General features: G+C 34.7%; 3 protein-coding genes across 5 annotated transcripts; 1 reads left to right on the forward strand and 2 right to left on the reverse strand.

Moving 5' to 3' along the window:
• Window positions 1-1,144: 1,144 nt before the first annotated feature.
• On the reverse strand, window positions 1,145-6,845 carry LOC100789352 (B3 domain-containing transcription factor VRN1). 3 transcript variants are annotated; one of them, XM_003555633.4, is made up of 4 exons: window positions 6,466-6,845; window positions 2,129-2,807; window positions 1,829-2,028; window positions 1,145-1,739 (listed from the first exon to the last, which is right to left on the reverse strand). In XM_003555633.4, the coding sequence occupies exons 1-4, from the start codon at window positions 6,523-6,525 to the stop codon at window positions 1,371-1,373; spliced, it is 1,308 nt and encodes a 435-aa protein (XP_003555681.1). In that variant the 5' UTR covers window positions 6,526-6,845; the 3' UTR covers window positions 1,145-1,370. The 3 variants fall into 3 exon arrangements, with proteins under 3 accessions (XP_003555681.1, XP_040869043.1, XP_040869042.1); XM_041013109.1 differs by lacking the exon at window positions 6,466-6,845 and adding an exon at window positions 3,271-3,381; XM_041013108.1 differs by lacking the exon at window positions 6,466-6,845 and adding an exon at window positions 3,263-3,380.
• Window positions 6,846-8,129: 1,284 nt separating this feature from the next.
• LOC100804013 (uncharacterized) lies at window positions 8,130-20,857 on the reverse strand. Its single transcript, XM_003556580.4, has 15 exons — window positions 20,631-20,857; window positions 19,317-19,719; window positions 19,044-19,221; window positions 18,817-18,956; window positions 17,047-17,725; window positions 16,754-16,854; window positions 16,283-16,427; window positions 16,124-16,192; window positions 15,948-15,993; window positions 14,373-14,812; window positions 13,084-13,163; window positions 11,400-11,535; window positions 10,610-10,808; window positions 8,841-8,923; window positions 8,130-8,721 (listed from the first exon to the last, which is right to left on the reverse strand). The coding sequence occupies exons 1-15, from the start codon at window positions 20,746-20,748 to the stop codon at window positions 8,596-8,598; spliced, it is 2,943 nt and encodes a 980-aa protein (XP_003556628.2). The 5' UTR covers window positions 20,749-20,857; the 3' UTR covers window positions 8,130-8,595.
• Window positions 20,858-22,142: 1,285 nt separating this feature from the next.
• Window positions 22,143-24,572, forward strand: LOC100804536 (pollen-specific leucine-rich repeat extensin-like protein 1). The gene has a single exon (XM_014772377.2). It carries the CDS (start codon window positions 22,198-22,200, stop codon window positions 24,439-24,441), a length of 2,244 nt encoding a protein of 747 aa, XP_014627863.2. The 5' UTR covers window positions 22,143-22,197; the 3' UTR covers window positions 24,442-24,572.
• Window positions 24,573-24,876: the final 304 nt, after the last annotated feature.

Raw genomic sequence — 24,876 nt, forward strand, 5'->3', positions numbered from 1 at the left:
TTTCTTATAAAAAAATTATAATACTTAATCTTAATCAACTTGCTTATAAAACATTTAAATTTGTTTATTATTTTTAAAACTATTTTTTTATAAGCTAAAATTTTATTAAAATGAAGATGAATTCAGCACAAGACCACATGATGGAGGTATACATCATTTACCCAAATTTACAAGTTAATATAAAAGGGATAAACAAAAGTAAATACATAAAATAAAACTCCATGAACGTCTCTTAATCTTGATCATGAGTGAAAAATAACGTGTAAATGTAATTTGTTGTCTCAACTAGCCACTGTTACGACTAATTTTAATTTATAAATAATAGTAAATTAATATTAAAAACGGGAACAAGAAACATAAGGATGAACCACTTTTTTCTTGCACAAAAATTAAGAAAAATGAAAATTAGGAGGATCATTTTGCCAACAAAGACACTAAAATTATGCGAGTGGAACAACAGGGCCCATTAAGCAAAAAAGTCTCTACCACAAGCATAAGCCGAAAAAACCAATTTACACCAACCTACCTTCCAATTAATCAAATTCTATTCTATTGACACATTTCTCTTTTCCACCAATAAAAAAAATAGAAAGCTGAATATTTCATCAACTATTAGAGCCAAGCAAACTTTTGTAGAAATATGGTAAAAAGAAAGTGCTGAATTGCTGCTGTCTAAAGTGCAGTTTAATTGCACGTTGGCCTACAACTCAAGAGGAAGTGCTTAATTGCTGTCTGAAGTTCTGTTAAAAAATAACTATAACTATATATAATATAATAATATAACTCCAAAAATCTAGAAAACAATTTTTAGAGCCAAAAAGAGAGAAGAGAATCAAACAAGCCGAAATTCAATTCTCTGTATTTGCTGTCAACTAAAAATAATTTCAGTTGAGAAAAGAAAAAAAAACATGCTCCTCAACAATATGAAGAAAGCTATCATCCATGTTACCTCATAATATCCATATCATATTACAATTCTCCCAAAATCCTAATCCTAATCCTAATATAGATTAAATGTCAGATCAGATTAAAATAAAAATCAGCAAACAGTAGAAACACGCAGTAGAAACCATCATACTCATGCAGGTGGAGCTACAAACAAATATAACTTCATAACAAAAAATATTAAACCAAAACACGGCAATAGCACAAGCATTTCGACTCAGTTTATGATCAACTAGATTTAACAATCTATTTACAACCCAAATCAAAAACATGAAATTTGTATCAAAACTACAATAACTAAGTTCCAATGTTTATGAACATGTAAAGCATCAAAGTTCCAAGTGAAGAAATTAGATGAACAACAGATCACTCAGAATCCAGGGCTAAATGGGCACAATTTTACTATCATAAATTAAATCTCCCTGCTAATTTCTAATCAATTTGGTAGTACTGACGCGATGCTGCAAGTGAGGGTTCAAGAGTTTAGTGTGGCTCATATTTGGGATATGCTGCTGCTGCATCATAGGAGGCTGGTTCAACAACCCTGCATCCTCGGTTACGCGAAATACCGTAACTTGCAGCACAACTTCCTTCGTTCTAAGGAGCTCAAACACACAGACGTCACCTTCTCCCAAATTGTTCTCCACTGTGAATTCAAACCAACCTTGGCTTAACTTGGCTCGACCTCCCCTATAGAGGCAGCGAACAGACCACTGTCTACCGTTGGACAACTGAAGTTTGATGAATCCCGAAACCCCATTCAAATTCTTTTCAGCAAAGCAGGAAGGCAGATACTGGAAAACAGAGAAACATGAGTTAAGTCTGCAAGATAACATGCTGAAGAAGAAGAATGATTAAAACATCAAATTGCAAAACATTTCACCATTATGCATCCCCTATACAAATAGGAGGGTCGCAGGACAACTCGGCAGAAAGGATTAGTTGGTTCAAATGTTTTTGATGCATTAATTGCCCTTTCTCTTTCTTCTGCTGTCACGGTTCTTTTCCTTGCAGATGCACTTTCATAAAACCTATAGCGCATTTCTGCCTCCTCTTCATTTTCACCAGAGGGTTCCTCCCCATCTATAGTTCCACACATTGAATTAGTAATAAAAAGGAAAACATCATCTTTTAGATTACCAGACACAAAGAAAACTGGAAATAACAAAAAAAAAAAACTTACAGGGCTCTGATTTTCGCTTCTTTTTTGCAGTTTTATTAACTGTTTCCTCGTTAGAATAACGCAATTTCAATTCTTCAGTGGACCTTTTAAACTCATTAGCATTAAACTGAACACCTATGTCTCTGGTTGACTGATTGCCTTGTGAATTGGCATTCTTCGAAGAAAAAGCACTCCCACCATCACCCCAGTTTATGCGGTTGAGTTTTGATCCACCATTGAACAAATTCTGCAAAGCTGGAGTATGACTCTTCCCAGGTGTCAGTTGATCGACAGATCCAACACAACCCTTGTTTTGCAATGAACCAGGAGTAAGGTACTGAGGTGACAAATCCGACAAATCAAGGGAGTCTACATCTTCCATTTCATCAAAAATATGATGATAATTGGCCAAGCAAGATCCTTCATTACGGTTTCTAATGGCCGATTGATAGTTTACCTCAGAGGTACTCAAATTAAAAATATGAACAATGAAGGATGAATTCCCTTCATACATGAACACCAAGAAGTATCCAACACCAATGGAGTAGTGTTGAACAAAATCTTGCCAACCATCAACAAACAAAATTCTGTTGTCTGCTTTTTTCAATCCTATACGCCAAACACTACCATCAGGAACAGTGAGGGTAGCAATTGTAGAAAGCTGGGTCCCATATTTCCTCAGAAAATTATCTGGAATCCTCTGAAATTCAAAATACAGGTTAGATTCCAAATATTAGTAGATACTCAAAATACAAGACTAAAAAAGGAGATTCCATTTCCACCAACTTTATGATATTGTAATTAACTATAAGATTGGGAAATTTAATAATGAAAAAGAATGGGCAGACCATCCCTTCCATCACCTAAAAAAGGCCTCATCATCCCTACCTTCATGAAGAGTGTGGTGGAAGGTATATCCTATTCCTATTTAGGGAGAATATCATCTACCTAAGCTGTACTATTCCGATCTTATTTGTATAGCTATCCTACTCCCGTGTTTCCTCATTTACTTAATTTCCTATTATTACTGATTATACATCTTATATATAACGGAGTATGCTGAATTGCTGAAGCTAATTAACTCAAGCAATCAGTGTTATCAACAGCGGATGGCGGAACATGGCAACAGGCCGAAACTCCGCCATATAAACACACCATTGCACCTTATGGCACCGCCATGGTGGGCCTCCCTTCACAAATTGTCTATGGTGGTTGGCAAAAAATCTGCCACGTCATTCCGCCATGGAGGCACCATGGCCGCTATTTAACAACACTGCAAGCAATTCAGTAAGCCTTTGTCATACCAATAATCTTATAAGTAACAAGACTTCAAAATGTAGGCAAAGTTATTAATATTAGATGGGATGTGGTATTATAGTAGAATCATGACAGCTATGAAAAATATATATTTATATGCAAAGAAACTATATTAAAAATGAAAAATATAATTAATATAGAAAAACTGATAAATAGATGAAGAACAACAAACTAGAAACATGAAAAATTCACCAAAAATAACCCAATTTACATATTAATGGGATAATATCAGAAAAATCATAGCACAAAAAGAATAGAACTTATGAATTTATTTGTCTCAATATTTCTTTGTAAATAAAAAACTATCTAATGAAAACTAAAAAAGAGGAAGATAGTAAGATTGGAAAATAACCAAGAACACAAGACTATAGAATTGTCTGTTTTTTTTGTTAAAAGAACAGTATCTGATTTTTTTTGTGAAAAGAAAAAAAGAGTATAAAAGACCATAAAAGGATAAGGATAAGAAGAGAAAGAATGAAAAAGGAAAAGGGAGAGGGTGAGGAAGAGGATGCACAGAAACAAAAAGGAAAAAAGACCAAAGAAAGATTATCACTAAGACTCACTGGAGATGTCTAGAGCATAGTTATCAATCATAGATAGCAACGTGGAGCGGCCAACCCAAAACTGCTATAGCAGGATAATGGATAAGCAGATAGTGGGATGACTGCTATTCTGACATTTTTTTTTATTACTTTATTATATATTCTTTATTTAGCTTTTCATTAATATTATTGTTTAGTTTATTATATTTTTTATTACTATATTATTGTTAGTTTATTATGGTATATGATATGCTTTAAATAAAATATAAAAAAATAGAGAAGCTAAACTGGACCTAAATTGAGGCCCAGCAAACAAAAACAAAAATGTTTGGGCCACATGGACCAATTCCCCTGAAACCCAAACTCCCTAGGACCCAACAGATGCTAGATATGTATCAGCTCCTGTCATTAAATCCAAACTCCCTATGGGGAGAGATTGCAGATAGAGTGGGAGTTCAGTGGCACTAAGAGGGAGGTGGTACAGGCAGTCCAGCAACAGCACGGGTCGCAAAGCCTTTGTTGGACTTGGAGCAGCCAAATCATCACATCTATCCTTCCACCCCCATCAATAATGTCCATGAAACACCATCTGCACTGAAACACCTAGAGCAGCTGCTATTTGTCACAAAAGGCACAATTTGCTTTGCGATTTGGGCCTCAGTGATAGCAAACTGCAACACCACAACGTTAAGAGAAGGAAGGGGTGCCCACAACAATGCCATAGTGGTGTATTCGCACACGATTAACAACTATGGTCTAGAGGACAACATGACTAGGATGGAAGAGGAGGTGTTTCATTTCATAAGAATGGAAAGACCTTGCTGACATCAAAATGGACGTGTATTTTAAAAAACGATGCAATTCTAAATTGTCAGCAGCCAGTACACCACCAAGAAACCAGCAAATGCAATCCAGAATTTGTATCCGATTAGAGAAAGACTCGTTAACTATGACTATGCTAGTGACACTTATAGTATAGTTGCATGACATAAATATCTAAGGTTCAACCAGAAGTGGTTCTCCCTCCCTTCAAAACACAATCACATAAATATTGTATTAATACCAAATTGAGTGGATATATATGAAAACAAATAAAGAAAAAGAAAAAACACTTCTGCACAGTCATAAAGTTCTTTCCTTTCTTCCAGAACAAGTGACAAAGGAAAAGTGCAAGTGTTCAATGAAGAAACTAGAATTCTAAAGCAACAAACGAACTTAATTTATATTTATCAAGTAAACATCTCAAAAATCATAGTTATTAATAGCACATTTTCCCAGCAGAGCATGGCCACCAACCACTACAAAACCAAAACTTCCATCAAGGGGACATGTTTCTGTTGTGGACATTGCAGCCCCTTTTGCATCCCAAAATGTGGGATTTCATGGTGCTATAGTGCTGCTATGGTGTTGGACCGAAAACCCTTTGGCTCTCTGTTCTGTGGCTGCCTCTGTTGGTGTGACTAGAGCCGACACTTCACTCCTCTCTATTATGCCTCTGATTAGGGACTTCATTAAATGTTTGGAACTTTAATAATTAAGATATATTATTTACTTGACTTCTGTTATTTACTCCTATGTTTTGCTTTAGACCTATAACTTTCTATTGTCATTATGAATATATCATAAAATCATGAACCTTGAGTAGTTCATCTAATTTTGAACTTTTATATGTATATAGCATAAACATAAATTATATAACTATATAATCAGTATAAAAAAATATCACAATAGCAGCCATCCTGCTGGTGCTATGTGCTACACAGTTATAGCATTTTTCGAGTCAGCCACTATGCGCCATGATTGATGACTTAGCTCAAAATTTCCTTCAGTTAAAACCTTGTTCCACTAAATAACCAAAGTGGGACAAAGCTATATAAATGTAAATGACCAAAAAGTTCTCTAATTTACAGAGAGGAATACACCCAAGAGCATAAAATTTATCATGAAATCAATCTGACAGCACATCCTCAACTTCTGTGCCACAAGTTATGCCAGATTCATGTATCACTCCGAGAGTAGGTAATCAGCAACAACTCCTCAACCAACATATTCCAATTCCAAGAAAAAAGCCAACAGAGAAATTATAGGGGAGATTGTTCAATTAAGAACACCAAACCAAAGAAAATTGCAACACTTTACATCTAATGCATGCAGTGTTAAGATAAAGAGGTAAACTAACCCAACCCACTTTTAATTCTAGGACCAACATTCAGTTCAACCTACTTTTTTGAAGAAATCATAAAACCTTAAAAGAAAATCCATGACCACACCCCCCCCCCCCCCCCCCCCCCCCCACCCAAACAAATTCAAAGGGTCAAAAAATCAAAACTTGGTGAAAAGTGGAGTCAGAAAAAAGTGGCAAAGACCCAGAAAGCCTTTTTTCCTTGCAATCCTCACAAACAACCCCAAATCAAAAAAATCAAGAGCATAACATAACCAATTGCACACAAAAAAAATATGAAAAAAAAAACACTTGAATAAGAGAGAGAAAGGGGGTACCAGTTGTCTGGATTGGAGAGTAGTGGGGAGAACAAGCTTGTGGAAACAAGGGCGAGGCATTGTGTTATAGTGATTGGGGACTTAGAAAAAGAAAAAGATGAAGAAAACGAAGGTTCAGAGCATTTTTTTTAGGACCCTTTGATTGAAAGATGAAAACTTTGGAAGAATTTTTGCTTCACACTCAGATCTACTCCACTCTCACTTCCTTCACCTTCTTCTCCATCCTTTCCCTGCTTTAAAGTCAAACAAGGATTTTTAAACCTTAAAAAAACCCCAACCCTGTGATGACCTAATTAGAACAAAAACGAGTGCGCCACTCGCCCGAGTCAACTCAATTCCTATTTCACCAATTCATAAAACATGTCTTATAATAAATCAAATGACTAAGATCCAAACTTTACATTTTCTGGTTTTATATAGGTTTAAATGCAATTTTTGTTGTCCTCCGTAAAAAAAAATACATTGTTGCTGCAATTTAGATTTTTTTTCATTTTCGTTTCATGCATAAAAAATATTATTTTAATTCTTATAAAATAGGTTTGCTTATTTTTCATTGCACCTTAAACAGTATTTTAAACGGGGAAGAAAAGATTATTTAAAACAATTTAAAGATAAAAAATAAAACAAACACATATTACAAGTAATAAAAGAAAATAAAAAAAAATTTTAAAATTGAACTAATCTATGTTATAAAATAATTCATATAATTATATATAACATTAAAATTTATAATATATATTTAATACTCATGTAAATTTAAATAATAAATTGTGTAACAATTAATTTTGATATAATAATTAATATATTTATATATATAAATTTTAAATAAAAATCATATATTTATTAACATAAATCTACTAATATATTTTTTGATCTTATTATAATTAATTTTGATCTAATAATGTATTTTTTTACATATATAAATTTAAAAAAAAATCATAGATTTCATAAAAATTTATATGTGTAAACATATTAATTATTATATTAAAATTAATTATCACAAAATTTATCATTTAAATTTATATGCACATTAAATATATATTGAAAATTTTAATATTATATATAATAACATTAATTATTTTATAATATAATTAACTTATTAACTTAAAACGTTCATCTAATAATATAAAAGTTATATGTTCAAGTCATGCTCGGATATAAAACATATTTTTGAAAGAAAAAAAAAATGTTTGAACCACTTACGTTAGGAAAGGGCAAAACTAGAAAATCAGGTACACGTCGAAGTGTGTTGGCACAACTTTTGACGTTTCAAGTTTAAAGTTACAGCCATAAGTCTCTATTATATATCAGTGTTAGTTTTTTTTGTTCTCTTGACTTTTTTTCTCTAGCTCTATCCTTCTGCGAGAGATTATTTCAGCTTTAGTTTTGACTTTAAGTTATGAGAATAAAAATAAAATCTTCAAATAATTAACTAATGTTTATGTTTACTCATCATTATAGCATTATTATTAACCCGGTGTAAATGATCACAATCTCATGCATTTTTACATCCTACCCAAGTTTTAAAATGAGTTATTACATTTAAGTTTATGTAGTGTATTCATTTAAATTTTTTATACATTTTTAAGTGTCAAGCATTGGTAACGCTGGGTGTGGCTTTTAAATAAAATCCGTAACAGAAAGAAGACGAATAGCTAAACAAGTACTCACAAATAAAGAATTCCATTCAGTGACATACTAATATCATCATATTATGATAGAAAGACAAAAGTAAAATTAATGAAACTTACGCAAATAATGTTGGTCTTACTATAACTATTTTTGTGTCGATCCTTTTTCTCTTCTAACATTACAAAATTCAACATGGAATGATCTGATTTTTTGTAATACGTTTCATGAGTCTGCCACGATACAAAATTCCCGTGGAATGGAAAAATACACTGAGAAAGCATTCAGAGTCCACAAAACTGAATGCTTCTGTACACAATCTATGTTTACAAAACAACTTCCTAAGCTCTCCCCCATCAATTATGACTCTTGTTCTAGCTTATAAAATCACTACTAGCCAGCTTAACCATAACAATGGCATCATACAACAAAATACATGCATTGTCTTCCCAATCTCATGAACATAAGCTGGGGCCACTCCAAGTGGCTGTTAAGGAAACTCTATACAGGCTGGTGAACGTGCATATTCTCATGAACACTAATGACAACATTCCGCAACTCAGGGAAGATGGATATAAGTAGAAGTTCAAGTATTGCATAAGCAAGTTGCTTCACACATATAGAAGACTGCAATGAAATAATTAAGATAACACAATTGTGTGAGTAGACAACAAAAACTAGCAAAAAGAAAGAAAAAAGTCAGCAGTTACCAAGTGAATATATACATCAATGGGAAATAACTTAACCTGACTAAAGTAATATATATCACTGGCACAGCGTTTGTACTGCTTCTGACCAATTAAGCTAACTAAGGCTGATGGAGCTCCATCTGACAAAAATGGAGGCAAATTTATATGTTAAAGTCTAGGAATGGAAAAGTTTACTTCATAGTTTACAAGGTTACAAAGACCATACAAACAGCAAGAAAGTACCATAACATTCAAATTAGACACGTTCATTGGCAACAAAGCCATGAAGTTAAAAAGGAAACCTCTCAGAATTTGAGCTTAGAGACAAACTTTATTAGTTTATAAGCTGAGAATTGTCCAAACTTCATAAACTCTAAGTCATATATCTAATTGATGTCCCAAATAAGCCGCAATTAAGGCATGCTAGGGGTGACCACAATTAAGGTGACTTCCAATGCACCCGTCACACCTAAGGCTATAGGCTTGGAGCCTGACAATATATGTAGTCCAATAATAATTCTAACAAATTCTAATATCATGTTAGAATTTGCATATATGACTATATTGAACCCTAACATACTAACTTGTAAAGTGAGGATTGTCCAAACTTTATAAAGACTACATTGGTCACATCTTTAGTCGATGTAAAACTAAATACAACCCTCAAAATGAAGGTAGCCAAAGAAGCCAAGACATCTTTTCAACACATTCCCTCACGCCGAAGGTTATGGGCCTGGAGCGTGACAATACAAGTAGCCCAATAAAGAGGTTAGGATAAGTTCTCATATCATCTTAGAATTTAAACTTAAGACTGACTTAACTTCACATAATCAGCTTGTGAGGTAAGGACTTCTCAAACCTTATAAGAACTACATCTCTAGCCAATTTGGCACTAAACACACCTCCTGAGGCTGCAATCAATGAAGCCCCCAAAGAGGCCTAAATTAAGGTGACTTTCCAACAACCTTTCTTCCAACCGGTTTACAAAGCTAGAATACTGCACTACATCATGAATTCCAACTAACTAGTAATGTTCCACCATTACACTTTTACTTTTACATACTTTGATGGTTGGAGAAAAATAGTACATTAAATTTATCAATTGCATTTTCAAATGACAAAATCTATACCAGTGGCCCAAAAAACTCGTTTCCTATACAAATAAAATGATATATATTTAACTTTCCAGAAATTCAAAATTTTCATTAATTAAATTGGAATCCAATATTTTGTTCATACCAAGAGGAACTGAAAAACCATAATAGAGGAAGATAATAGAGAAGAAATTTAGGAAACAAGTAAAAGATTACAACAAAAATCACTAAAAAATAGAAAATAAAAACCGAAAGAAGAGACACATAGCAATATCCTGTTTGGGAAAATATTCCTAGTATGTTAATAGAAGGTAAAATGTATAAACACATCCGAACTTCGACCAACTACCCCATCGAGTTTTGAATCATACATTCTGTGGTCATGAAATTTTTGTTCATAGAATGAAGTTACTCTCAAATTAATTATAATGGAACCATAATTTTTAGAAGTTGGTACCTTTTGAGTACTGGATAATCAAACTTGCTAAATGCCTTTATTTACTACTAAATTACATAATTTACTGAACCACATGGGAGGTGATTACAAGAAATTAATAAACCTTGATGATGTCTATGCAAATTGATTAAATTTGAACAGGATGTTTGTACTTGCCTAAGAAGGAAGATAAAGATATAAAAGAAAGAAATTTAAATAAAATTTCAAAAGAGCAAGAATATTCACTGATACATTTCAATGCATCAGTATAGGACTCTGCAGAAAATAGAACTAACCAAAGAGCAGTTTCTTCAATTCACTTGCTCTACGAGTAGCCTCAAGCTGTTGCTCGAAAGACCCTGACTGTGATTTGGGGATGCTGCTTCCACCAGATTCACTTATGGTTGCTGAAGACTTTTGATCACATGCACTGCCACCAATTAACACCTGAGGGGTCTGTACTCTTAAAAAAAATTTACCACCAGGCCAGAGGATCTGCAAGCATGAAGTAGACAACAAGAAACATAAGCACAAGCCATTGGCTATAATTTTATAATGTTTCTTTTTTTTTTGGCTGGTGAAGGTTGGACAGATTGACAGAATTTTTTTTATATTGATGATATCATAATATCTATTGAAATTAAAAACCATAGAGGATAAGATGTCCTGTAAAATACAGAAGCCAAAATTAAAAGAGCACAAAAATAAAAACTACAAAAATGAGAACAAGCAATGACATTAATCCATAAAAACTCATCAATCTTGCATGTCTACCAGAAACACAGCCTGACCAGAAACCACCTACACTCAAAGTAGTTTTTTCGAGTGTTTGATGAATATTTGGTTTGCTCTCATCTTGAAACAGTTTCTTTTGATTAGTGTTTAGAGCTTTCAGTGAGAGTAAATAGGGTATAGCTAGCAGTAAAATAGCCACAAACAATCCAGTGGTCTAGATGCTCACATCAAATTGAGAAATAGTGTGTTTAGGGTGTGATCCAGTTAATTTGCATTTTCTTAAAAAAAAATCTCTTGGTAAGTAAACAATGTCCCAGTAAAATATGTTTAAAAATTTGGTTCAATCCTTACATCTTGGACCCACCGAATCCCTAGGGCAACGGTCTCCTCTTTGCGGAGCCAATGAATCTCACTCAGGAGCCAATCATCAATAGCATCTTCCATCACCACCTGTAATATCTGTTTTGATATCCAAAACACTTGTCTTCTGCATGAACAGAAAGGAACTAGCATTAGTAACTTCTACGTCCTGGAAATTAAAGAAATCAACAGCATCATGGCACTTTATATTTGCTCTGTCAAATCTAATTAGCCTAAGTTTGAAATCTAACTACTGGTTATTAGCATGAATGTTGAAGAAAACATGAAGCTGAAATAAGCAGCCTATGGTAGATTATATATTCTTGACAAATAAAAAAATAAAAGGAAATCAAGATAGTACATGCCAAAGAGTGAATTTTATTTCTATCACACTTCCTCGAAGTCTAACAATTCCCTTTAGGTTCAAAGTATGACAAAGCATACATTCATCAATCATCACAAAGTTGTGCTAAAATTATATTAATTAGTGCAAGGATCAAATTGCAATCATTTCACCATGAAGGCTTTATAACTTATACCACGCAAGGGAATGGGACATACCAAAATCTTAAGCTGTTAGGTGAAATTGTAGAAATCAGTCTTGTCTCTCAATAGAATATATGAAGATGTCCAAAATATCTTGCTCATATCTTAGAGTATCTTAGATTGTCCTTTAGATTAGTTTCCATATTTATTCATTATCTCTTTGAACTTATTACCATATTTCCTTATCATATGAGTTGTTTATCCATTTAGTTAGGCTTATGATTAGTCTTGAGGTTTTAGTAACATATCATATTGTAATATGTCACAATCCAAAATAGAATATCATGCAAAGTCTCTCTTCTGTTTATTCTCTCAAATTGTTTCTCAATACCTAAAACTCCATAATTTCAACATGGTATCATAGTGGTATCATCTTCTGTGTAAAAGGGTTTGGTACCCCTAGTGCCTATAAATTTATAAATATATATATATATGTTTTGTGGGAAAAAAACAACTATTCCACTATCACTTTTTTAGTCACCATTTGTGAATTTTCCGGCCATCCCTTGCCACAATGTCCTTCTGGCATCTCCTCATGGTATTTCTGCTTCTGTCCAACAGCCATTTTCCAGCTACCTTTGTCACTGTTTGTCACCAGTCATTGCTGACGCAGCAATATAGCTAGCTTCTCAAAGAGTCTTCTGAGTCTTAAGTCTATAAATATGTACTTTATTATATTTTTCATTGTGGAATAATATCTTTAGCTTCTGATTCATTTTCTTTGAAAACACAAACTCTAGTAGGTTGTAAACGAATATTGCAATAGATTCATTGAATTAGTACAAGAAAAATGTTGAGCTTTACTTGGGGATTGGATTGGACATAAGTCATAAGTAGTTGGTGGCCGAATTAGGATAATTCTTTGAACTTGATTCCTTCTTCCCTGAACTCGTTAATTTCAATATTTGCTATATCTTGTGAACTTGCTATTGTTCATGTTGGAATTGGATTTTGTCTTGGCTTGCATCTTTATTTTACTCTTTCAAGTTGGTTTTTAACAATATTAAAAACATTAAATACAACACCAACAGAAGCTTCTATGAATTGGCATAAGATTAAAAGTTTTTGACAATATACAGACAATAGCAGTCAACATGGAATTATAGGAAGACCAGAAAGATTAATATACCTTAGCCATCCTCTTTTCTTAAGCTGAAATACTTTGTCAACCAAATTCAAAATAGGGACAGTAACGTTAGGTGGGGTCCACTGCAAAATGGTTAAAATTATGAAGGTTAATAGTGTCTTCTAAACCAAAAATAAAAAGGTTAAATTGATCCATGGTTCCTGTAATTTTTAAAAATGCTCAAATAGGTCCCTATAAAATTTATAATTGGGTCATTATAGTTTCAAAATTTCTAATTCGGACCCTAGTGTCAGCGCACCTATGTACTGTATTAATGGAGGGCTGAATTCATGAACTCAAATTAAAAGTTTGAACTTATAGAAATCCAATTAATTAATTTTTTTTAAAAAATTATAGGGACAAAATCAGAAACTCTTAAATCCTTATAATTTCAAAATTTTTTGATCGGATCCTATAATCTGGCATACTATTAGAGCACCGTAACAGTGTTTTAACTTTAGGGACCTCCTGATTTAAGAAATTTGAAATTATAGGGACTCAAATAATAATTTTAAAATTATACGTACTCAGTTACAAACTTTTGAATGTAGGAATGTATTTGAATATTGTCCATAAGTATAGGGACTGACAACTAATTTAACAAGAAAAAGTAATCATCAAAGAATGGACAGCAAATGAAAAGCCAAGATCCTGACAACATCCTGCTTATCACAAGTAAAACTTCAGTCTTGCTTTGTTCTAGTTCTTAAATAACTACTCTTTCCTTTAGAATTGACAGAGGGTTTCCAAAATATTTTCTCAGAGCACACCATCATTTTGCCTCGTGATGCTCATTTTTTACAATTAAAAACTATAGGAATGTAACATCCTGTTGAAAAGATTCCACTAATAATTAGGCTAACTGAGGTTTAAACACTTGAGCAAATCTAGAAAAATTAGGATGCTTCATATCAGTTCACCACACAAACGAATAAAACAAGCCTTTAGCCAGCTAATGGAATCAAATTCAATATAAACACAGATTTATTTTCGTCTTACCATTTTATTTGAAGGAGGGATCATCCCCCCCCCCCCCCCCCCCAAAGAAACCAACACTATTATAGTAATGTTGTACAGTTTTCATCAGGTATCATTAATCTAAATGTCATTCCCAACATTACCAAGTAGGCAGCAGCATAACATTCAACAGCTTGATCCCAAAGAGAATAAGCAGCTAATGCATAACTTAAGAACACATTAATAAGTAAAAAACAACAAACCAAATATCACAATCAACAAATGTGCAGTGCATATAAAAAAAAAAAGGATAGCAATCCCAGCAGACTACAGACCTCAGGTGGAACGTCCTCCAAATTATCAGGAACTAGATTGAAATTTGTAGCTGGCACATCCTTGCCAACCTTGGCTTCCACTGTTGCATCATGTTTTCTATCAAGATCCAAGTTACTAGATTCACTACCATGATTTATTAGGTGTTGTGAATAATCCTTTGAGCTCAATTCATTGTCAGAATTCCACTCATTGTCTTCTGCTACTTCTTTATCAATATTCTCATCACCTTCCTCATTATCAGAGCTTAATACACACTCTAAAGTATTTTGCCTCGAAATACTTTTATCCATTTCATCCACATTCCAGGACATGTTCCTACTGGTTGATGTAGAAGAACCTTCAGTAGAAGGGGATGATGAACCAACAACTTTTTGAATGAAACCATCTGAAACACCTTTAAACTGGCGTACAATATCATCCACTGCATCATCTACATTGACTGCCAGTATAAAAAAAGTTTGAGCATTATAATAGGAACTCATTTGCTGACAACAGTATAGCTAGTAACAATAGGTAAAATGTCTCTTGGTTAAACTGAAATGGAAAATAAAGATAGAAACACCCTCAGATCTTTGAGGGTCTGCCAACCTCCATTCTCAAAAAGCCTTAAAACAACCTTCACACAATTTATTGGCTAACTACTACTCTTCTTGTTCTTCACATTTATCTCAATCCCCATACTGAATTTCTCTCCTTTCTCCTCGTGCTATATTTGAAAATTTCCCATTCAGTCCTCCTGTGTCCTTACCCACACGTGCTGATTCTCTACTTCTCATCCCCTACCTAGTAGCATAGGTGTTACTACTAGGGGATCTATTTAGAATTATTAATACACATGAAAAAACCAAAAAAAAAATAAGCTTTACGTGGAAAAACCATTGCAAATAATGATTAACTTCAATAAATAAATGCTTAAATGATGGAAAACAAAGAAAGAATGATGAAAAATTAGTAAAATGGCATATTAAATTTCAACACACAATCTTCTCATGAGTAGCTTTACAGAAATCTAGTTCTGTGATAAGCTAAATGGAAACGAAAAGTCATTTATAAAACATTTTTCTAACAATTTGAGATAAACAATTCATTGGAAAAACATTCTATAAAAATACAGCTTAGGCTCCAACGTGAAATACCAAACACTAAAGGCATAGAAGATCTATATTCTACATCAACCGAAAGGTTTTGTCAATTGTTAAAAATGTAATACATTACAGAAGCTACCAAACCCCTGGTCAATCCTGGCCAACAAGCCCCACAACAATCATAAATATGCTAGATGCAATATAAAACCATTCACGTGTGTCTTCACCTAATAACTTAAGCTTTTGGGATAATTTGTTCATGATATGGTATCAAAGCCCTCTATGACAAGTGGTTTAAAGTTCAATCCTTGCTTGCCACCCCTCATTTTTCTTATTAAAAGTTGATTTTTAGAATAGGCGGACCTGTGCATTGTTCATGTTTTGAGCCCAAAGGCCCTTGCATGAGGGGACATAATAGAGAATCCTAACTTGTGGGTCACCACTTAAACAGCAAGTATGACAAAAATCCAAAATGTTTAAACCATATACCTGCCAGGGTCCTCATCATTGAAGAAGATTTCCCAAAAGAGTAGTTCTTCGGGTGAAAAACAGGAAAGAAAAAATTTGTTAGATTGTCGTTTTCCCCATCTTCAAGTACCGGAAAAAATTATACAATAGCCACTTGTGAATGTTATGATAAGAAATGCTGACGAGCAGATACAAACCTTTGAGGAAACACTCAAAAAGTCCCATACTTCGTGTTGTTCAGCAATATTAGCTATTGATAGGAGGTCCTGAAGCAAGACATCAATTTGATGCAATGATATAGATGTTAAAAAAACACAACACAAAAAATTAAGAATAGTAGAAATGACTGAAAATACCTGGAGATATTTATCGAATTGAATGCAACGCTGATAGACAAAGGCATCCTCCGTGCTTGAGGAAAATATCCTTTTGGGAGGCAAATGTAACACGTAATTGGGAATATCTTTTAGATGTCGATGCAATTGCTCAAAATTCCTGTATCTGAATATCACCAAAAGAAAGTTCAATGATGTTAAAGCACAAATATAAATATGGAACAAAACAATTTTGAAACTCCATCATACTCATTCCCCAATATCAAGGATTAGTTTAAACTATAAAATGGGGAAAAGCGAATGGTTCAACAAAAAATACAATTGAGTGGTCCCATATTTTATTGTTTGCTAAAAACTTAAAATCCAAATATGGAAATTTACAATCAGTATAAACCCAATTCTTATTAACTTGTTGGAAACTATCCAAACTCAAACAAACATAACTTGTGCACTCCACTATTATAGAAATGAATGTAAGCAAGTTTTCTCTACCTTCTTCTAACAAACCAAGTTTTCTCTTGACCATCAGTCACTGCAATTGAATAGACAGCAAAAGAAGTGGATCCTAGTTTCTCAAAATATGCTCCCAACACCTGTAGTGTACAAGTAGACAACAAACAACAATCAAATTGAATAAAGGAAGCACACCAAAATATCCCGTCTATCACAACTTGAAATCCATTCTGATTTATATAAGAGTGAATATTATATAGGTTCAAAATTGATTTACATTTTACAATAGTATAAATCAGAAGTTGCAACAATATCAGTAAAAAAGTGCATACCCGGCACCGAAGCTTGGGAACAACATGTGCCTCTCTTCTAACAACCATGTCAGAACTACTCTTTCCTCGAAATCCTTCACCATGTTTCTCAGATTCAGCAGTGTGGAACTCTGACCTTGGAGATCCTCCCTTATAAGTTTGGATTCCCACAAGAGAAGCACTCCTAGATCTCTTGAACGGATCCTTATATTTATTACAACTGAAGTCCTTCATATCCTTCACCTCATCAAGTGGATCTGCTTCAGAAGACAATTCCTTGTCATGATCTGGTGGAGACTCTGACCTATTTGTGCCTCCTGCAGTTAGGAGGGGATCTGAACTCACATAATGCAGAGAAGACTTTCCTTCTGGAATTGCATCTGTAGCAGGATTTTTCACAGAAGGGTCCTGAAAGCCAACTTTGGTTTTTTTATGCTGTTTCCGTCTATAATTCCTTCCTCTTGCCCACATGTTCTCAAGATTCTCAGGCATAAGAACTTCAGTTCTTCTCTGAGTTGCAGCCTCCAGCATTTGTGCCCAATCAGAAGAGGATGCATGGTTATCATGTCCACCCCCAGCAGCACCAGAATGACCATGATTATGAATTGTTGTATTAGTTGAATGATCGCCGCCCCCCGTCCAATTTATACACTCGTCATTAAGGAAAACTAGAAGGGATTCAATAAGCTCATTGATATACCTGATAATAAAGACAAATATGTTTACATGAATAGAAATTGGAATAAGTTAGTTAAATCTCTACAAACTTTCAGTCTTAGATAACCAGTGTAACACGGTAACAGGTTAATCAGGATGAAAATCCAGTTTCTTCAATGTTTGTGCATTGAAGTGTTTTCAACTGATTAGATAGCAAGCTAAATATTTTTTTTCTTGGATCAATAGACAAGATACTTTAGGCTTGTAATTAGGTATTAAATTAGCCCAGTTGAGAGCTTAACGTGAGTAGCATGTACTTTGTTTGACTTTCCAGTCTCCCAAACAAACAAAAATACATCTTAAGGGGGAAAAATCTTCTTCATCAAAGAGGACTCTCTAAAATAGTTAGTATGTTATTAGTTAGCACTTGAGTTGTTACCAATGGTATTCTTAAACATACAATTTTGACAATCAGGGTATTGATCACCATACATTGGATCTTCACATAAGCTTTAATTATGTTATTGGATACTTACTGTGATGGTCACTTGTTAAGTTATTTACATATAAATCTTTTTGTCAAGTTATTTACACTTTTTTAAGTTATTCACATAAGTTTAGAGAGTGCTCTTTGATAAAGCAACCATCTGTAAGATGACTGATAGGAAACACCCAAACCTATTGTTTCAAAAAGGAATCCCAATTAGTAGATGGGATCACAGGCACAGCACACTTTATTCTTCTTCATAAGCATACTTAAAGACCCATTCCTCAATCCAACTCTTAAAACCCTAAATCCCATAATATTTCCCCTAGGCCTTAGATGTTCAAATTTGGCTACTGCCAGGAAGTACCAGTAATACATACTTCTATCCACTCTTTTATATCTCAACCTTGAAGCTTATCAGAACAAAACCATGGTAGGAACTAGAAAGGTGATTTATGTCCCATATATATCAAGTCTGATCCGAAATCTCACCCGCTATAAATACAAACAAACTATAAAAAGTTCTGACTTCTATCTAAAGATATTGGCGAAGGAAACCCTTCAACAGATTACAAATTGTTAATGCCCATCGGCCCAACAAGAAAGATTTAAAGTAAGTGAAATTTAAGACAAAATATTCAGCTTACGCAGGGCTAGCCAAATTCATGACAGGTTGCACTATCAAACAAGTTACAATTTCTCGAGCTATAGATCGAATGACAGGACATTGAACTTCTCGTTTTCTTATTACTGTAGCTAATAATCCACTCATTAACCGCTGAAGAACCTAAAGAAAGAGAAATCATCAGATGGAGGTATGAGATGTATTTTGCAAAAGAAAAACATAGACGACATCTAGACACTCCACTCACACCTTGTACTCACTCTCTGGAGATATTAGTGCTGGATGAAGCTCCTTAGAATTCAACAGATGGAATTTCAATCTTTCATCCCTCTCCTCAGAAGATAAGGTTAACATAACATCAACACCTATAGCATCTTGATTTCTTCTGAAAAGGTCTATGTGATCGCCTATTAAATCAACTATGTCCCTGCAATCATAAGTGACACATAACAAACTAGAGAACTTGCCAAATTCCTTTCTTCCAGAAGCAAATAAATAATTGAAGAGGGAAAAATCATGCACCTTGTGAGCAAGTCAACGAGATTTATCTCTTTAACCCTCGCTGACACTTCAGCAATAGCATCCATGATTAAGTCACGTACCAGCTCAGGAAACTCCATATCTGGAGTAATGTCTGCGTACCACATATTTATCACAAAGTCCTTCAATATCAAATCAATGAAATCATTCAAGGCAGCCTCCACAACAGGAGAATCAATCTTCTTCTTCCATTTGGGAGTTGGAGGTGAAGAAGAGAGGCGTTCGTCATTCAAAGGCAGTTGATTTTTCTCCAAATGAGATAGGTAAGTCTGTAATCTAGGTGGCTGAACCTTCCAATGGAATTCCACCTTGTTCAGAAGAATGCGCAGAGCAGCAACAAACAGAATGGACATGGGAAGATTCATCCACATTGATTTACTTGTATCTGTGGTGTACAACAAAGAACAACAATAAAATAATAAATAAAAATGGGCAGTCCTAACTCTTAAGAGCATAACCCAAATAGAAAAATAGAAAATTTACATTTAAAGTTAAAGACTCTAAATTTTGCAGTAGGTGGGAAAAGGACAAAACTTAGATGCAGTTCCTTAGGTACTATTGGTGTTGTTCTCTAATCAAAATAGGAGTTTCACTTAAATAATCTGCTTAATAAAGGTTTGCATTAAATATCACCATAACTTACCGAGTTGAAACTCAAATTCTGACAGAAGTACAACACCAAAAGCACTTAAGGATATGTCTGCATCTAAGTTTTGGTTATAGAAAAATGGCATGTTTCGATCAGGACTCTATATTTGGAGTCTTAAAGCAAAACCCAGGTGGGAAAAAGGCAAGTTTCAATTAAAGACTCAAAATTTGGAGCCTTAAAGCAAAACCCAGATAGAAAAGCAATAAAACAGCAATTACAATCTATGAAGCATGGACACCTCTCTTGTTCAAAGTATCGCCATGTCAGACACGTTTCCGACACTGACATACCCAGAAACTTATACTACACTTCTTAGGTGTCTGATTCAAAAATTACTTGTTTGCTTGATTAACTTAAGTCATCACCTTTACCCAACAATACACTTGAGAAAACATAGAAGGTTGGTTTAAAAAAATGAATATTCCATTAATATAGATATTTTGTTATATGTTTCTCATATTTCATTTAATTAAAATCTCCTTATTCGTGTATGTATGTGGTGATCTTGTGTCGTATATTTTAGACATTAACCATGTCAGCAGTATCTGTCAAAATCCGTGGTTCATTTTGCAACAACAAGGAATCATTGTGAGAACGTGAGATTAAAAAGAAGACAGAAGGAATGGGGGGGATAGGGAATAACTTACGAGTGAAGAAATAGGAAATGGCGAATATACAAAGAGCCCACCATAGAAAACGGAGCTTGGCCTCTTCAATGAGATCATAGATGATATCCATTGTTGGAGTGGGTGTTAGAGGACCCATCTTCTTTTTCCTTCTGTAACTGAAACCGAACTCCTTGCCACTTTCATGAAAATGTCACACCGACAACCTCGCTATCTTTGTTCGGTTTCAGTTCGTTTCTTTTTTGTCCCCAGCCACCTAAGTAATTCTTTCTCAATCAACTCCTCCTATTTCTATATATATCAGCTTGTTATTAGAAATTGACATTTTTTTTTTAATTTCAACTAGTTTTTTGGCCCGTGCATGTGTGGGGAATACATTTTGAATGTGTTTGTTTATTTGCAATAAAATTCATTTTTGTATGGAGATATTAAGTTATCGAAGAACATAAAAAAATGAAAAATGATGATGTGATATTAAATTGAATATTGATAAAATGACATTATATATGAAAAACATGTCAAAATCATTAATATTGTATACATAGGATAAATATAAAAAAAAAAAAAATCAGATAGTTGATCTTAATATGATACACATGATTGTTGCATTCCCCCACCACCAACATGGGATGATGATGTCCTCCCACAATTATGACCCTTTTCAGCCAAGTACTATATTTCATTTAATATCTAATATGAATATGATCCATATAACCCCCATATGATCTATAGGACCATGCAGTAATATTTAATTTTTGGCCATTGGCTTGTGGAATAGCCTTGAATTTGAATATTTATTCATGCACTCGTGGCCTATTTTTTTTTTTTCTTTTTGACCCTCTGCATGCATGATATTACATGAATGATTGATTGAAATTAGACGAACACCTACGGTTGCTTTGTCAGTACTCAAATTTCAAATTCAATAGCTATAGTTTGTCTAAATTTGTGCACCTCATAGATGCTTTACAGTGTGAATGTAAACCCACTCAACAAATTCGCAAAAAAACTTATAAAAGGAAGAAGGGAGATATATAAGATAATGAAAAAGGATAATAATTTTTTTCAATAAAAAACAAAATATTATATCACTTTTCTTTCACTTTTGTAGCAAGTTGATAAAATGTTATAGCCAAAGACCGTATAAACTGTTAAACAGAAGGTTGTTATAGTAAAAGATAAGGGAAAACCCTATATAATACCTACATTTGTCTGTCACAATCTAATATAGATATGTATTTTTAATTTGGTACTATAAAGACTAATCTAATATTGGATAGAAGGACCAAGTCAATCAATTTATTATTAATTGACTTGTTTTATACCAGGTTATCTCATCATGATCACAACGTAAATGCTCTCTAAACATGCATGCCCAATTATAACGATTAGAGGCATGCCAAAATTTGTGGGTATGTTAGAGAGTATCCATGCTATTCGGAACTAAAACTAGCAAGAGGCTATAGTTTTCTACAACCCTTAATGGTTGTCTACCAACAAACCTTGCTTTCTACCTCAATATGATGTCTTGACCATTCCCTCATATTCCCATAACTACGGAGCCTTGGGCCAACCAAGGTGGTCAGCTATGGCTCACCATTGTTCAAACAAGGCCTTAGGTTGCTACCTCCTATTTTCCATTGTTGTGTCTATCTTTTCAACCTTTACTTGTGCTCATTTTGATGGATTTTTCCCTAATGAACCAATAATATTCCAAGACACTAATGCTTATGCACCAACACTTGAAGTTGATGTTATTGAACCAACTCTAAAAATTGAAGATGATTCACAACTTGCTCCACCACCTGTAGTTGGTGCCATTCCACCAACTTTCGAAGTTCAAAATGATGCACCACTTCTAAATGAAAGGCTAAAAAAGGCCTATGTTGCTCTTCAAGCATGGAAAGAGGCTATTTACTCTGACCCTTTGAACACAACCGGTAATTGGGTTGGTGAAGATGTTTGCTCCTACAACGGTGTGTTTTGTGCTCCCGCCATTGATGATCCCACATTGAATGTGGTTGCTGGTATTGATCTCAACAACGCAGACATTGCCGGTCATCTCCCAGAAGAGTTAGGCAACTTGTTAGATATTGCACTTTTCCACATTAACTCCAATAGATTTTGTGGAATTGTGCCTGAGACGTTGGAGAATCTTACACTTCTATATGAGTTTGACATTAGCAACAATCGCTTTGTTGGTGGTTTTCCATCTGTGGTTCTCAAATTGCCAAACTTGAAGTACTTGGATATCAGATACAATGACTTTGAAGGACCTTTACCTCCAAAGCTATTTGAGAATGATCTTGATGCAATATTTATGAACAACAATCGTTTCACATCTATCATCCCAGATACTCTTGGAAAATCCAAGGCCTCGGTTGTGACCTTTGCTAACAACAAATTCACAGGTTGCATTCCAAAGTCTATTGTGAACATAAAAAACATGAATGAGATTGTGTTCACGGGCAATGACCTTGGAGGTTGCTTGCCACAAGAGATTGGAATGTTAGAAAGTGTAACTGTTTTGGATGCTAGCCATAATGGGTTTATAGGGACTCTTCCTAACTTGTCAGGATTGAAGAATGTCGAGGTCATAAACATTGAGCACAACAAGCTTAGTGGATATGTGTCTAACACTGTTTGCCAACTTCCTTTGTTGAAGAACTTCACATTCTCTAACAACTACTTTAATGGGGAAGCTCAAGCTTGTGTGCCTTCTTCCAATTCATTGGTGGCTTTGGATGACTCAAAAAATTGCTTATCAGGAAGGAAGAATCAAAAGTCATCCAAGCAATGTTTTCCATTGCTAACTCGCCTTGTGGATTGTAGCAAACATTGTGGTAGAGGCAAAGGTAATGACAATGGGAGTACTTTATCACCTTCACCTGTCCCAAAACCACCTAAGTCTAACCCTCCAAAGCTCGAGACACCAAAAGCTCAACCACCTCCAACCCCAAAGGTTGAGCCACCTCCAACACCAAAGGTTGTACATTCACCACCACCCCCCGTGTCCTCACCACCACCACCAATCCACTCCCCACCACCACCAATCCACTCTCCACCTCCACCAAAACTTGTTCTCTCTCCACCACCACCTGCTTACTCACCTCCTCCTCCTATCAACTCCCCACCTCCTCCTATCAACTCCCCACCTCCACCAGTCCATTCTCCTCCACCACAAACATCAGTTCTCTCTCCACCTCCCCTAATACATTTTCCATCACCACCAGTTCACTCACCTCCTATGCCATTACATTCTTCACCACCACCTGTTCACTCACCTCCTCCTCCTATCAACTCCCCACCTCCACCAGTTCATTCTCCTCCACCACCAACACAAGTTCTCTCTCCACCTCCCCTAATACATTTTCCATCACCACCAGTTCACTCACCTCCTCCTCCAGTTCACTCCCCACCACCACCAGTTCACTCACCTCCTATTCCAGTACATTCTTCACCACCACCTGTTCACTCACCTCCTCCTCCTCCTATCAACTCCCCACCTCCACCAATCAATTCTCCACCTCCACCAGTCCATTCTCCTCCACCACCAACACCAGGTCTCTCTCCACCTCCCCCAGTACATTTTCCATCACCTCCAGTTCACCCACCTCCTCCTCCAGTCCACTCCCCACCACTACCAGTTCACTCACCTCCTCTTCCAGTCCATACTCCACCACCACCAGTTTACTCTCCACCTCCACCAATCCATTCCCCACCACCACCAGTTTACTCTCCCCCACCACCAACATGGGATGATGTTGTCCTCCCACCACACTTTGGATCTGCATACTCGTCGCCTCCTCCTCCAACAATTGATGGCTACTAAAAGAGAAGTATGCAATGCCATTAAAATCGTTGTCTTTGTTTTTGTTATAGTTCCAAAAAAAAATTTTGTGCAAAGCTAAACTCCATCTTCATGAATTCTAATTATATAATATATACTCATTTCCAATCCAATGTCCTTTTATATCTTCTAACATATGTTCTTGTTTTTAATCAATTAATTCATTCTCTTTCCCCTGTTTTCTTTTATTTTTATGCTAGTCAATAGATTTGTACGTCATGCACATATTTGAATTTGAAAACTTTAACAAGTTTTAAAATTTATGATTTCAAAAAATTAATTGTAAATTATATAAAAAAATTAAGTTAAGAAATTCTTGGATTCTTTGTAAAACTAATTGTAAATTGTTAACTCGTTGGCAGGTGTACCAATTCGTTTTAAGTAGTAAAAGACTCGAAAGTCCGAATGTCGAATTCA

This window comes from Glycine max, chromosome 20 (assembly GCF_000004515.6).
Source record: "Glycine max cultivar Williams 82 chromosome 20, Glycine_max_v4.0, whole genome shotgun sequence".
Taxonomy (NCBI): domain Eukaryota; kingdom Viridiplantae; phylum Streptophyta; class Magnoliopsida; order Fabales; family Fabaceae; genus Glycine; species Glycine max.

Excerpts from the sequence above, each read along its gene's own strand:
- LOC100804013 (XM_003556580.4), bottom strand. The coding sequence starts at position 20,748 with ATGGGTCCTCTAACACCCACTCCAACAATGGATATCATCTATGATCTC. Across the intron at positions 16,855-17,046 it reads TTCCCAAGCTTCGGTGCCGG|GTGTTGGGAGCATATTTTGA; the intron begins GTATGCACTTTT and ends TGTACACTACAG. Across the intron at positions 15,994-16,123 it reads TTTTGAGTGTTTCCTCAAAG|AACTACTCTTTTGGGAAATC; the intron begins GTTTGTATCTGC and ends TTTCACCCGAAG.
- LOC100804536 (XM_014772377.2), top strand. The coding sequence starts at position 22,198 with ATGGCTCACCATTGTTCAAACAAGGCCTTAGGTTGCTACCTCCTATTT.
- LOC100789352 (XM_003555633.4), bottom strand. The coding sequence starts at position 6,525 with ATGCCTCGCCCTTGTTTCCACAAGCTTGTTCTCCCCACTACTCTCCAA. Across the intron at positions 2,808-6,465 it reads CTCTCCAATCCAGACAACTG|AGGATTCCAGATAATTTTCT; the intron begins GTACCCCCTTTC and ends TTTGAATTTCAG. Across the intron at positions 1,740-1,828 it reads TGTATAGGGGATGCATAATG|TATCTGCCTTCCTGCTTTGC; the intron begins GTGAAATGTTTT and ends TCTGTTTTCCAG.